This window comes from Macaca fascicularis, chromosome 12, assembly GCF_037993035.2.
Source record: "Macaca fascicularis isolate 582-1 chromosome 12, T2T-MFA8v1.1".
Lineage (NCBI taxonomy): Eukaryota > Metazoa > Chordata > Mammalia > Primates > Cercopithecidae > Macaca > Macaca fascicularis.
In genome coordinates, this window is record NC_088386.1 from 61,782,579 (window position 1) to 61,797,801 (window position 15,223).

The window sequence follows — 15,223 nt, forward strand, 5'->3', positions numbered from 1 at the left end:
TTAGAGGAGAAAATCAAAGTAATAGATTTTGTTTTCCCCTAATGATACCCTGATTGTCAATATGATGAAGAGTGGGATAAAACTAATAGAAGATTATGAATTACCTCAATAGAGAAACTTGTGTGGGTGTTTTGTTTCCCTATAGCTTATATAGGCCTTGTGCAAAATGCACCCCTTTAAAACCTAGGTGGAAGATATTCTGTAAGTCAGGCTATTATTTTTTCTAAATAGTATTATGTAAATCATTTATAATTCTAATATAAAAGTTATATGTCAAAATAATTAAGAATAATTAAAATTACAAAAATATGTTTGTAGAAACACATTATAAAAAGATGTAAATTGTGACATTTATAACAAAAAGTGTGAGGGAGGTATTAAAAGTAAAGATTTTTGGTACATGATTTAAGTTATCAGCTTAAAGTAGACTATTATATTTGTGATTGTGTAAGTTATCAGCTTAAAGTAGACTATGTATATTTTTACATGGAAAATCCATGTAAAAATACAGAAATAAAAAAGAGAAATCAGAAATCATAGCATATCACAGTAAAATATCAACCAATCACAAAAGAAGACAGTCAAGAGAGAAATAGACAGAAAAAAGAATTACAAAACAGAAAAATTCAACAAAAAGGCAATAGTAAGTCCTTAGCTACCAATGATTATTTCAAATACAAATGGAATCAACTTCCCAATGAAAAGACCTACAATGCCTGCATAGATTTATGAAAACAAGATCGTTATATGCTGTTTCCAGATACTCATTTCAAATTTAAGAAAACATAGTTTGAAAGTTAATTGATAAAAAAGATAAATTCTGTTTTTCTTTTTCTTTTCTTTCTTTTTTTTTTTGAGACAGAGTCTCACTCTGTCACCCAGTCTGGAGTGCAGTGGTGCGATCTCAGCTCACTGCAAGCTCTGCCTCCCAGGTTCACACCATTCTCCTGCCTCAGCCTCCCGAGTAGCTGGGACAATAGGCGCCCACGACCACGCCTGGCTAATTTTTTGTGTGTGTGTTTTTAGTAGAGACAGGGTTTCACCATGTTAGCCAGGATGGTCTTGATCTCCTGACCTTGTGATCCACCTGCCTTGGCCTCCCAAAGTGCTAGGATTACAGGTATGAGCCACTGTGCCCAGTCAAAAAAGATACATTCTGTACAAACGGTAACCAAAAGAGAGTAATGGGGCTATACAGTTGTCCTTTAGTATCTACAGGGTCATGGTTCTGGAACCCCAAGGGATACCAAAATTGAGGATGCTTAAGTCCCACAGTTAGCCCTGCAGGACCTGTGGATAAAAAAAATTGACCCTCTGTATCTGGATTTCACATTCCATGAATACAGTGTTTTCAATCAGCATTGACTGAATCTATGATGTAAAACCCACAGACACAGAGGACTGACTATAATTATATCAGCCAAAATAGACATTAGGTAAAAAAAAAAACAAAACTGTCACAAGAGACAAAGTAGGTCATTAAATAAGATAAAAGAGTTAATTCATCAAGAAGATATAACAATTATAAATATATGTGAATCCATCATCAAAGCATGTAAATACATAAAGCAATCATTGACAGATTTGAAGGGATAAACATACAGCAATACCATAACAGTAGGATACATCAATACTTGACTTGCAATAATGAACAGAACAGCCAGACATGGAATGTATAAACAAACTGTGGATTTGAACAACGCTATAGACCAAATGGATAACAAACACACAGGATATGCTACAGATTGAACCAATAATAATAATAATAATAGTAACTCCCAAAAAAGAAATGTACAGGACCAGATGGCTTCACAGGAGAAGTCTAACCAAACATTTAAAGAAGAATCAACATTAATTCTTCTCAAACTCTTAAAAATTTGAAGAGGAGAGAACACTTCGAAAATCATTTTATGGGGCCAGAATTACTCTCATACCAAAGCCAGACAAAGACACCGTAAGAAAAGAAAATTACAACTTTTGAAGGAAGTGACTTAACAACATTGTGAAATAGGAGGCTTATGACTATTTTTTTTTATCTCACGGACATACCAAGTAAACATCTACATACATATGGATCAGTTCTCTGCAGAGAAACCCATAATCCAGTAGAAAAACTCAAACACACCAGAGGACAGAAAATATCCATATCAAAATGTGTAGAAAAAGTGGAAAGACACTCATGCACTAACCCCACCCTGAGCACAGTGCCTTACATTTAGGAAGAAAACTGAATTTGCAGCTGCTTCCCAAGGGTTGAGAAGCTATAGCACACATATAGAACACAACCTTTTTTTTTTTTTAATTTGAGGAAACGTATTTATTTCTAGAAAATGATTTTTCTAGAGTGGAAAGAGAGAAGATATGAACTATATTATACAATCATCTTCATAAGTGCCTTAGTTTTCCATTTTGTAGAACCCAACTTTTATAGTCCCTGCAACAGAGTTTGGCTTTTAGATCACCATGCTTGTGAAATGGCAGAGATAAGCCATTGGAGTTTTCTCTGAAGTACAAAGAACAATGGGGGGTGTTGAACTGCCTGAGCCCTTTCAGAAGCTTTAATTCCTGGGATCAGACCATCTTCCAACTTTCCCATAGAAACCATTAGGCTGCACATTTTCCAGCCGCTCCCTGTGGTTCTGGCCTCTTCCAGTACTTGGAAATCTACATAGCAAATGAAGAATAAACCTTCTTCAGCCTAAACAAGAGGAATAGCATTGCCCAGCCTTCTTCCCTGGCTTCCTACAGAGACAATCCCAACTCTACAATCTTTCTTTTAATAGAGGTGGAAGGTCTCTACCACCAAGAATAGGAGAGTGACTTCTTCCCTGGCTTACTCCTGACATAATTTCTGCAGTCTCTCATTACAGGAAGGCATGAACTACACTTTAATCCAATGGACCTAACAGATATTTATAGAAGAGTTCATCCAACAGCAACAAAATACAAATTCTTCTCAAATCACATGAAACACTCTCCAGGATAGATCACATGTTAGGCCACAAAACAAGCTTTAACAAATTTAAGAAGATTAAAATCATATCGAGTACCTTTTCTGTTCACGATGACATGAAACTAGAAGTCAATAAGAGGAATAACCTTGAACAACTCATAATTATGTGGAAATTAAACGACATGCTCCTGAAGAGCCAATGGGTCAAAGAGAAAATTATATGGAAAAGCAGAAAATATTTTGAGATCAATGACAATGGAAACACAAGATAACAAATAGTATGGAATGTAGAAAAAGAAGCACTGAGAGAAAAATTGGTAGTAATAATTGCCTACATTAAAGAAAGAAGGACAATCTCAAATAAACAACCTAATATTACATCTTAGTGATTAGAAAAAGAAGAACAAAATATCCCCAAACTTTGCAGAAGGAAGAAAATAACAAAGACAAGGATAGAAATAAACAAAGCAAATATTAAAAAGTTGTTTTTTTGAAAAAAGAAAATTGAAAAACCTTTAACTAGACTAACAAAGGGAAAAAAGACAACTCAAACAACATCTGAAATGAAAGAAGGGAGACTAACACTGATAACACATACATACAAGGAATCATAAACTATTACTGTGAACAACCATACACCATCAAACTGAATAACCTAGAAGAAATGAACTAATCTTTAGAAACATGCAACCTACCAAGACTAAATCAGCAAGAAATATTACATCTGAACAAACCAATACTAGATAAAGAAAATAGATCAGTAACAAATTAAGTCTCCAATCAAAAAAAAAAAAAAAAAAAAAAAAGGAAAAGGTCACTGGTGAATTCTATTTATTTATTTATTTATTTATTTATTTATTTATTTATTTTTGAGGCGGAGTCTTCACTCTGTCGCCCAGGCTGGAGTGCAGTGGCACCATCTCGGCTCACTGCAAGCTCCGCCTCCCGGGTTCACGCCATTCTCCTGCCTCAGCCTCCCGAGTAGCTGGGACTACAGGCGCCCGCCACCGCGCCCGGCTAATTTTTTGTATTTTAGTAGAGACGGGGTTTCACCGTGTTAGCCAGGATGGTCTCGATCTCCTGACCTTGTGATCCGCCCGCCTCGGCCTCCCAAAGTGCTGGGATTACAGGCGTGAGCCACCGCGCCCAGCCCAATGGATTCTATTTAAAGAAGTAATATGAATTCTTCTCAAATTCTTCCAAAAATTGAAGAGGAGGTCAAACTCATTTTATGAGGACAGCATTACACTGATACGAAAACCATAAGAGTATACTACCAGAAAAGAAAACTGCAGGCCAATATTCTTGATGAACATAGATCCAAAAATCCTCAATAAAATATTAGCAAACTGAATTCCCTAGCACACTTAAAAAATCAGTCACCATGATTATTTGGGATTTATCTGAGGGATGCAAAAATGGTTAAACATGCATAAATCAATAAATGTGATATGCTACATTAACAAAATAAGAACAAACATCATATGATCATCTTACTAGATGCAGACAAAGCATTTGATAAAATCTAGCATATGTTCATAAGAAAATCTCAAAAAATAGATATGGAAGGAATGTACCTTAACAAAATAAAGCCATATATGACAAGCCCACAGCTAATATTATACAAAAACTGTGAAAAGTTGGGAGCTTTTCTTCTAAGATCAGGAACAAGACAAGGATATTGACTGTTACTACTTCTTTTTGACATAGTACTAGAAGTCCCATCCATAGCAATTAGGCAAGAAAAAGAAATAAAAGACATCCATGTAAGAAAACAAGAAATAAAATTATCTCTGTTTGCTAATGACATGATCTTATATGTAGAAAACTCTGAACACTGTACTGAGAACTGTTAAAACTGATACATAAATTCAGTAAAGTGCAGTTTGCAAAATCAACATAGAAAAATCAGTAATATTTCTATACATTAACAATGAGGTTTCCAACAAAGAAATTAAGAAATTAATCCTATTTAAAACAGCATCAAAATAAATAAATAAAATACTTTGAAGTAAATTTAACCAGGAAGGTCAAAGATCTGTATACTGAAAACTATACCTTGATTTAAAAAAAAAAAAAAAAAAAAACAACTGAGGAAGACAAATCAATTGTAATATATTTCATGTTCATGTGTTGGAAGAACTAATATTGTTAAAATGAATGCAATCTCTATCAAAATTCTAATGTCAGTTTTCACAGAAATAGTCAAAAATGCTAAAATTTGAATAAACTAAAAAAGATGCCAAATGGCCAAAGCAATCTGAGCAAAAAGAACAAAGCTGGAGGTACAATATTCTCTCATTTCAAAATAAAAAGCGATGGTATTGACATACACACAGATATATTGGCTAATGGAACAGGAGAAAAAGCCCAGAAATAAACCCAATTATTTATAGTCAATTGATTTTCAACAAAGGTGCAAAGAATAAACAATGGGGGAAAGGGCGATCTCTTCAATAAATGGTGTTGGGAAAACTGAATATTCCTTATGCAAAAGAATGAAATTGGACCCTTTTATAATACCACATTTTAAAAAAATCCAAACAAGTAAAAGTATTAAATATAAGAAATGAAACTATAATGCTACTAGAAGGAAACATAAAAGAAAAGCTCTATGACTTTTGTCTGGGCAAGGATTTCTTGGCTAGGACTCTCAAAGCACAGGTAACAAAAGATAACGAGAGACAAGTTGGATTAGATCAAACTAAAAACGTTCTTTACAGCAAACAAAACAATTAACAGAGTGGAGAGAGAGAGCTCATGGATTGAAATAAAATATCTGCAAACCATACATCGGATAAAGGGCTAATATCTAACATATGCAAGAAAAACAACTCAACACCTAGAAAATCAATAAACCAATTGAAGAATGGGCAAATAATCTGAACAGACATTCTTAAAAGAAGATATATGAATGACCAATAGATATATTAAAAAATACTCAACATCTCTGATCATCAGGAAAATGCAAATTAAAATCCCAATGAAATATTACCTCACACCTCTTAGAATGGCTATTATCAAAAAGACAAATGATAAGAAGTGTTGATGATGATGTGGAGAAAAAGGAACCCTTATACATTGTTAGTGAAAATGTAAATTACGATAGCTGTTTGAGAAAAATAGCATGGAAGTTCCAAAAACAAATACAATTACCATATAATTCAGCAATTCCACTTCTAGGTACATAGTAGTATATATTTAATTCCTTTAGCGGAATTAAAATCCTTATGTCAAAGGTATACCTGCACTCCCGTGTTCATTTCAGCATTATTTATGAGAACCAAGACATATTAGGTTGCTGCAAATATAATTGCAGTTTTTACCATTACTTTTGCTGCAATTAAAATAATGGCAAAAACCACAATTACTTTTGCACTAACCCATAGACACAACCTGTACCCATCAACAGGTGAATGAATAAAGAAAATGTGATAGGTATGCACAGTGGACTACTATACAAAACTTCAAAAGAACAAATTTTGTCATTCATCCCAACATGAATGCAACTAAAGGATGTTATGCTAAGCAAAATTAGCCAGGTACAGAAAGATAAATATCATATGATCTCACTTACACGTACAATTTTAAAAAGTCAACATCACAGAAACAGTGTATAAAGGTGGTTATCATAGGACTGGAGGAAGAGGATGTGAAGAAAGGAGAAATGTTGATCAAAGGGTGTACAGTTTTCATTTAGAGTAGAGGAATAAATCTCAAGATGGATTAAAGACTTAAATGTAAAATCTAAAACTGTAAAAACCCTGGAAGACAATCTAGGCAATACCATTCAGTACATAGGCATGGGCAAGGATTTCATGATGAAGACACCAAAAGCAACTGCAACAAAAACAAAAATTAACAAATGGGATCTAATTAAACTAAAGAGCTTCTGCCAGCAAAAGAAACTATCAATAGAGTAAGCAGACAGTTTACAGAATGGGAGAAAATTTTTGCAGACTATGCATCTGACAAAGGTCTAATATCCAGAATCTATAAGGAACTTAAACAAGTTTACAAGAAATAAACAACCCCATGGTTGTTAAAAAGTGGGCAAAGGACATGAACAGACGCTTCTGAAAAGAAGACACACATGCAACCAACAAGCATATGAAAAAAAGCTCAACGTTACTGATCATTAGAGAAATGCAAATCAAAACCACAATGAGATACTATCTTACACCAGTCAGAATGGCTATTATTAAAAAGATCAAAAATCACAGATGCTGGCGAGGGTGTGGAGAAAAAAAGAATGCTAACACACTGTTGATGGGAGTGTAAATTAATTCAACTATAATGGAAGACTCTGTGGCAATTCCTCAAAACCTAAAGACGGAAATACCATTCAACCCAGCAATCCCATTACTGGGTATATGCTTAAAAGGAAATACATTGCTCTATTATAAAGACACATGCACACATATGTTTATTGGAGCACTATTCACAATGGCAAAGACATGGAATCACCTCAAATGACCATCAATGATAGACTGGATAAGGACAATGTGGTAAATACATACCATGTAATACTATGCAGCCATTAAAAAGAACGAGATCATACCCTTTGCAGGGACATGAATGGAGCTGGAGGCCATTTTCATTAGCAAACTAAGGTAGCAACAGAAAACCAAATACCACATGTTCTCACTTATAAGTGGGAGCTAAATGATGAGAACACATGGACACATAAAGGGGAACAACGCACACTGGTGCCTATTGGAGGATGAAGGGTGGGAGAAGGGAGAGGATCAGGAAAAATAACCAATGCATACTGGGATTAATACCTCAGTGATGAAATAATCTGTACAACAAACCCTCATGACACGTTTACCTATGTAATAAGCCTGCACATCCTGTACATGTAGCCCTGAACTTAAAAGTCAAAAAAGTCACACATTAGGAAATGAAAAAAATAAATGTATTGTATATTTCAAAATTGCTAAAAGAATAACTTTTTAACTTTCTTACCACAAAAAACTGATAAGTGGGTGATGTGATGGTTATGTTAATTAGCGTGATTGAATCTTTCTACAATGTTTATATAGATCAAAACATTGTTTTGTACCCCATTAATAAACACAGTTTTTGTCAATTATAAATGAGCAAATTTTTAGAAAGAAAAAAGCATACTACAGGGCAAGATCCCTGATGAACATAGATGCAAATAACTTCATCAAAATATTAGCAAACTGAATGCAACAGCTCATTAAATGATCATGTACTATGACCAAGTGGGAGTTATTCCTAATAAACAAATTTACTAAATGTTGAAGGGTATAAAATCAACATACAAAAATCACCTGAGTTTCTATACACTAACAATAATCTGAAAAGAAAATTAAGAAAGAAATCCCATTTACGATAGCAAGCAAGGATGGTTCAACATATGCAGATCAAATAATGTGATACACCACATGATCTGAGAAGGATAAAAATCACATGATCATCAAAAGAGATTCAGAAGAAGCATTTGACAAATTTCAACACCCTTTCATGGTAAAAGCTAAAAAAGAAAACAAAAGCTAGGTATAGAAGTTGCTATAACTTGAACGTTTGTCCCCTCCAAAACTCATGTTGCAATTTAATTGACATCATGACAGAATCGGGAAGTGGGACCTTTAAGAGGTATTTAAGTTATGAGAATTTTACCCTTTTAAATGCATTAATGCTGTTATCTCAGGATTGGGTTCATTATAAACAGGCAGGTACTGCCCCCTTTTCTCACTTATTCTCTCTTTGTGCCATGTGATACCTTACAGCACGTTATGACACAACAAATAAGACCTCACCAGCCCCTCAATCATGAATTTTCCATTCTCCAGTACTGTGATCCCATAAGGTTTGTGATCATAATAAATTACCCAGTCTGTGATGTTCTGTTATAGTAGCACAAATGGATGAGAACAGAGGAAATTTACCTCATGATAACAAAGACTACATGAAAATCCCACAGCTAACATCATATTCAATGGTGAAAAACTGAAAAACTTTCCTGTAAGATTAGGAATAAGACAAATATGCCTACTCTTGCCACTTGTATTTAATAAAGCACTAGAAGTCCTAGCCGGAGAAATTAAGCAAGAAAAACAAGTAAAAGACATCCCAACCTGAAAGAAAAAAGTGCTTACAGATGACATTATCTTATATGGAGAATACCCTAAAGACTCCACACGTCAGGAAAATCTGTTAGAACTAATAAACAAATTTACTAAATGTTGAAGGATATAAAATCAACATACAAAAATCACCTGTGTTTCTATACACTAACAATAATCTGAAAAGAAAATTAAAAAAGAAATCCCATTTATGATAGCATCAAAATAAATAAAATACTTAGGATATGCTTAACTAAGGCATTGAAAATGTACGCACTGAAAACTATAAAATGTTCATGAAAGAAATTAAAGAAGACACAAATAAATAGAAAGATCTGGTACTCATGAATTAAATGACTTAATATTGTTAAAATGCCCACACTACCCTAAGTGATCTGTGAATTCAATACAGTCCATATCAAAATCCCAACAGCATTATTTACTAAAATTTAAAAAAAAAATCCTAAAATTCACATGGAACTACAAAAGACTCTGAATAGCCAAAGCAATCTTAAGAAAAAAGAACAAAATGGATGAATCACATTTTCTCATTTATTATTTATTTATTTATTTACGGAGACATAAGATCTTACCCTGTTGCCCAGGCCAGAGTACAGTGGCATGATCATAGCTCACTGCAGCTTCATATTCTTGGGCTTGAGTGATCCTCCTACCTTAGGCTCCTAAGTAGCTAGGAGTATAGGTGTGTGCCATCATGCCTGGCTAATTTTTAAATATCTTTGTAGAGAAGGAGTCTTTCTATCTTTCCCAGGCTGGTCTCAAACTCTCCGCCACAAGTGATCCTCCAGTCTTAGCCTCCCCAGTTGCTGTGATTATAAGCATGAGCCACTGCACCCAGTCCCCATAGGTCCTCATTTCAAAATATATAACAAAACTACAACAATTAAAATAGTATGGTCCTGGCATAAAACAAATATATGGGCCAATGAAACAGGATAGAGATCTCAGAAATAAACCCATGCATAAATAGTTAACTCGTATTCAACAGGGGTGCCAAGAATACACAATAGAAAAGACGCCACTCAACAAATGATGTTGGGAAAACTGGATATTCACATATAAAAAATAAAATTGAATTCTTTTCTTATACCATACACAAAAATCAACTCAAAATAGATTAAACATTTAAACCTAAGACCTGAAAACTGTAAAACTCCTAGAAGAAAACATAGCAGGAAAGCTTCATGATACTGATCTTGACAATGATTTCTTGGAAATGACTCAAAAATTCAACCAACAAAAGCAAAAATAGACAAGGGAGACCATATCAAACTAAAAAGCTTTGGTAAAAAAAAAAAAAAAAAAAAAAAAAAAAGGAAGCAATCAAGAGGGTGAAAAAGCAACCTACAGAATAGGAGAAAATATTTCCAAACTATATATCTAATAAATGGTTAATATCCAAAATATATAAGGAACTCCTACAACTTAAGAAGGCATACAAATGGCCAACAGGTATATGAAAAGATGTTCAATATCACTAATCATCAGAAAATTCAAATAACTGTAATGAGGACTGGGTGCAGTGGCTCATGCCTGTTATCCCAGCACTTTGGGAGGCCAAGGCGGGTGGATCATGAGGTCAGGAAATCAAGACCATCCTGGCCAACATGGTAAAACCCCATCTCTACTAAAAATACAAAAATTAGCTGGGCATGGTGGCACGTGCCTATAGTCCCAGCTACTTGGGAGGCTGAGGCAGGAGTCGGAGGTTGCAGTGAGCCAAGATCACGCCACTCCACTCCAGCCTCATGACACAGTGAGACTCCTTCAAAAACAAACAAACAGAAATTGTAATGGGATATCATCTCACACCTGCTAGGATGGCTATTACCAAAAACAAAACCAAAAACCACCCAAATCAAAAGATAATAGGTGTTGGCAAGGATATGGAGAAATTAGAACCCTTGTATATTGTTGGAATGTAAAATGATGTAGCTGCCATAGAAAACAGTATGAAACTTCCTGAAAAAATTAAAAATATAACTACCATATGATCTAGCAATGCCACATCTGAGCATATTTTAAAAATTTGAACTCAGGATCTCAGAGGCCACACTTCCGTGTTCATTTCAGCACTACTTATTATATCCAAATAAGAAAATGACCTAAATGTCCATTGATGAATGATGGGATAGAAAATGTGATATTTGTATACCTGCATGTGTGTGCGTGTGTGTGTGCGCACACACACACACACACACACAGTATTCAGCCTTATAAAAAAGGAAATCCTGCCATATGCAACAACTTGAAGGAACCTGGAGAAATTTATGCTAAATGAAGTCACAGAAAAAATATTTCATAATTCCACTTCTATGAAGTAACTAAAATAGTCAAACTCATGGAAACAGAGAGAAGAATGGTGATTGCCAGGGCATGAAAGGATAGTGAAATGGAGAATTGCTATTCAACAGGAATAAAGTTTCAATTATGCAAAATGAATAAGTTCTATGGACTTGCTGCGGTACTTCATGCCTATAGTTAACAATATATATAGTATACTTAAAAATTGTGTTAAGCAGGTAGATGTCATATTAGGTGTCCTTACCACAATAATTAAAAATAGGAAAGGCAAAGAAAAGGATACCACTTTCATTTTTTTTCTTCTCTCGAATAAATGAGTTCATCACAAAGCATCTACTACCTACTTCTAATAGCATGTGTTAACTAATTGAAGTGTTGGTCATGTTTTTTCAAGGAAGAGTGGAAAGAATTTCTAAATCATTCAGAAAAGGTCAGAAAATAAAAGCTATACTTAGATTTCAAGATGAAATACTGCAAGAATGATAGGGGATATGAGTTTTTGATGCTTCTAAATCAGTAACTCTTTCCTGACTTTAGTGGTGATAGTATCAACCCATTCTATTTTACTTCCTGCAGTAGAAATGTTGTAAGAATAACATTAACAAGCAGGAAGATTAAAGTCAATTGGACTTTGGCTGTTTTATTCATACTCATACTGCTCTTTCTAGATGCATTTAATTTATCCTATGCAGGGAAGACTGAGGAATTACTTGTGTGTGCTTATATATTAAATGTATGTATATATAATGCTTAAGTTGAGAAAAATCAATTGAAAATCAGGGTATACTTTATAAAATGTAAAATGGAACATGAGATTTAAAACTCTTTAAAAATAAACATCTGTATTTGGAAACGTCCGGGTAAATAATGCAGTATTTACTAAATTTTTGTCTACGTGTGAATAGTCAATCACACACACTAATGACATTTCCATACATGTACATCTGTCTTGTTAGATGCTAAGCCAGTACCCGAAATGATTATTCTCTTGTAATTCTACCATTTAGTCTCCAAAGGTCTCTTTTTGTATAGGTGGTACTACAACCAGAGTATCTCAGTTAGTTGAGAAGAAACTCCACAGTTAGACTCCTTTATCTCTTGCAAATCACAAGCAATACTGTAGATTCTACCCTCTAAAATGTTTTAATGGAATATATTTCCTATTCTCCATTGCCACACAGGACTAATTTGGAGAGTAAGTATGGGCCAGGTGGCAGGTCAAGCAGGGTCTGAAATAGTCTTTGGTCTTTCCCTAGTCATTTCGGGCATCGCTGCTAGATTAATTTTTTTTTAAAGCTCTGTCTCAGACTCTAGAAAAAGCAATTCTGGAGCTAGATCCATAATGAAACTACGTTTTAGCTGTCAGGCCATGTGCAAATAAGAAAATTTTTCTGAGAGGTTAAATGAGGATTCTATGTCCTTTGGATTTGTTGTAAAATTTGACTACAATTACATTAGAAGTATTTTACACAGGATCTGACATATCATTGAGTCTTAATAAACATCAATCTCCTGCTTCCATGTTCTTCCCTACTCAACATATATGAATGAAACACCAGCTGCTACTAAAAAAGGTCTAATATGGCTTTTTATATCTACTCTCAAGCAGGTCAAAACCTCATCTTTTACTATTTCTCCAAATCTTAAATTTCTTCAAAACTGAAGGCATTGCTATCCCCCCTGAATTGTTGCCTCTTTTATCAACACAATTCATTTCCTCACTCATTTCTGTTTCCCTCCATGTGGGTTAGCCATTCTTTTGCCTCTCAGTTGCTGCATATCTTCTTACCCATCTTCCAAAGCCTTCTCAATTGTCACATATTTCATAAACTATTCTATAGCAGCATCTATTTTTATTCCGACTGTCATGTACATTTTTTGTTCTTGCTAATTTTTCTTATTGTATTTATCATTATTATAGTATTTGGGGATAGAGCATAGTAGAGAGTCTAAAGTAATAGAGTACAAGATACATCGAATTTACTACTGACTCTATCTAACCTTCATCACATACTCGATATATGACCTTGGGTAAGTCACTTAATCTCTCTGTGCCTTTCCTCATTTATGAAATAGACTCTGTAATAATACTTTTTGTGATTGATGTTATGGGTTGAATTGTGTGCCCCAAGAAGGTACATATAAGTCCTAAGCCTTAGCACTTCAGAATGTGACCTTATTTGAAAATAATGTCATTGAAGATGTAATTAAGATGAAGTCATACTGGAGTGGAGTTGACTCTTAATCCAGTGTGACGGACATCCTTACTAGTAGAGGAGAAACACACGCAGAGGGAAAATGGCATGTCACTAAAAAGGGAGAGATTGGAGTTCTGTTGCCATAAACCAAGAAACACCTGGGCTACCAAAAGTTGGAAGATGCAATAAAATGTACTTCCTTAGAGGCTTTAAAGAGAACATGGACCTGCTGACACTTTGAATTTGGACTTCTAACCTCCAAAAGTGTGAGAGAATACATTTCTCTTGTTTTAAGTCATCAGGTTTGTATTATCCTGTTCTCACAGGTCAAAGAAACTAATACAGTTGATGTGAAGATTAATTAATTAAAAATTTCAGAAGATTGCCCAAATTACAGTATTCATCAAATCTTAATTTTCAGTACCTGTATTACTTATTCTGCTACGATATAAACTCCTTGAGCTCAGGAACCCTATCTTATGTTGGTCTCCCCCAAGCTCCAACCCAGTATGTATCACACAGAATAAAATAAATAGCTACTTATAAAATGTGTTTTGAATAAATAGTGTATTGATTTTTTAAAATTATTCAATCCTCTATAGGAAACATTGGAAAAAACAGAATAGTTGATATATTGCTCAAAACCTATGGGTTTAACCTAAATCATAGGTTAGCCAGAACCTATTATTTAGAAAATTGTTTTCTGTGCAAAAATGAATGAGATTAAGTATATTTGTAATTGTATACTAGTCAATTATTTGAAAAATAAATGAAGTTCTAATAAAACTAATCATGAATTGATATCAAATTAAACTTTACATTATCTTTTTTGGAAAATAATTGTTCATCCCTTTCATTGCAATGAAAAATATTTGAAATACTTATCTTCTTTTTCTGTTGGTTGAAATTATCTATGATGACACCAATGAACAAGTTCAAAGTGAAGAATGACCCAAAGATGATAAAGATGACAAAATAAATATACATGTAGAGGCTATATTCATATTTGGGCTGCTTGTCTACCTATAAAATTTACAAAAGTTAGCATTATATAGACAATAACATTCCTCATTTTCTTTTTCACATGGTCTGACAAGGTAATTCAAACAGTGCTATCCTAGGTAAACAGGATTTAAGGAGCTATAGCATTTTTGAGGTTTAACATAATCACTCTTAACAATTTATTCAATGTGTACTCATTACATACTTCTTTAACTTATTACATACTTATGTAATAAATAATATAATCTTCAAATAACTACAAAGGGCTTAATCACATGCATACTTGTGCTCATATTGGTAGGACAATTCAAAAACTAAGTGACATACTGTGTATATGTTATTTCCAAAAGTACTGTAAATGAGACATTATCATATTTATATAAATTTTGCCATGTATTTTCATTTGATTCCAAATATGTCTTTATTAGATTTTGTAAAAATATAACCTAGGGAGTAATCATTAAAGTTTCTTAGCATGGAACTTATTTCACATAAACTCATCCAAGGTGTTTTAAAATGTAAAAAGAGTAAAAGTTATACATTATAATTATTTTATTTTTATCTGATAAGCGAATATTTACTGAGCATTTAGTAATGCCAGCCTGCACTAAGTGCTCTGCTTCTATTTTCTTGCTGGGTCCTCACAACAC

General features: G+C 33.9%; 1 protein-coding gene and 1 long non-coding RNA gene across 3 annotated transcripts in view; one reads left to right on the plus strand and one right to left on the minus strand.

The window, feature by feature from the left end:
• Positions 1-15,223, plus strand: part of LOC102123400 (uncharacterized) — a 107,413-nt gene that overhangs the window by 68,948 nt on the left and 23,242 nt on the right. The window lies entirely within an intron of this gene.
• The window catches only part of SCN9A (sodium voltage-gated channel alpha subunit 9), a 180,466-nt gene that overhangs the window by 8,844 nt on the left and 156,399 nt on the right, over positions 1-15,223 (minus strand). For both annotated transcript variants that reach the window (XM_005573366.5, XM_005573368.5), the window contains one exon: positions 14,457-14,594. In XM_005573366.5, coding sequence (XP_005573423.3) covers positions 14,457-14,594 — 138 coding nt within the window. The remainder of the gene's footprint in view (positions 1-14,456; positions 14,595-15,223) is intronic.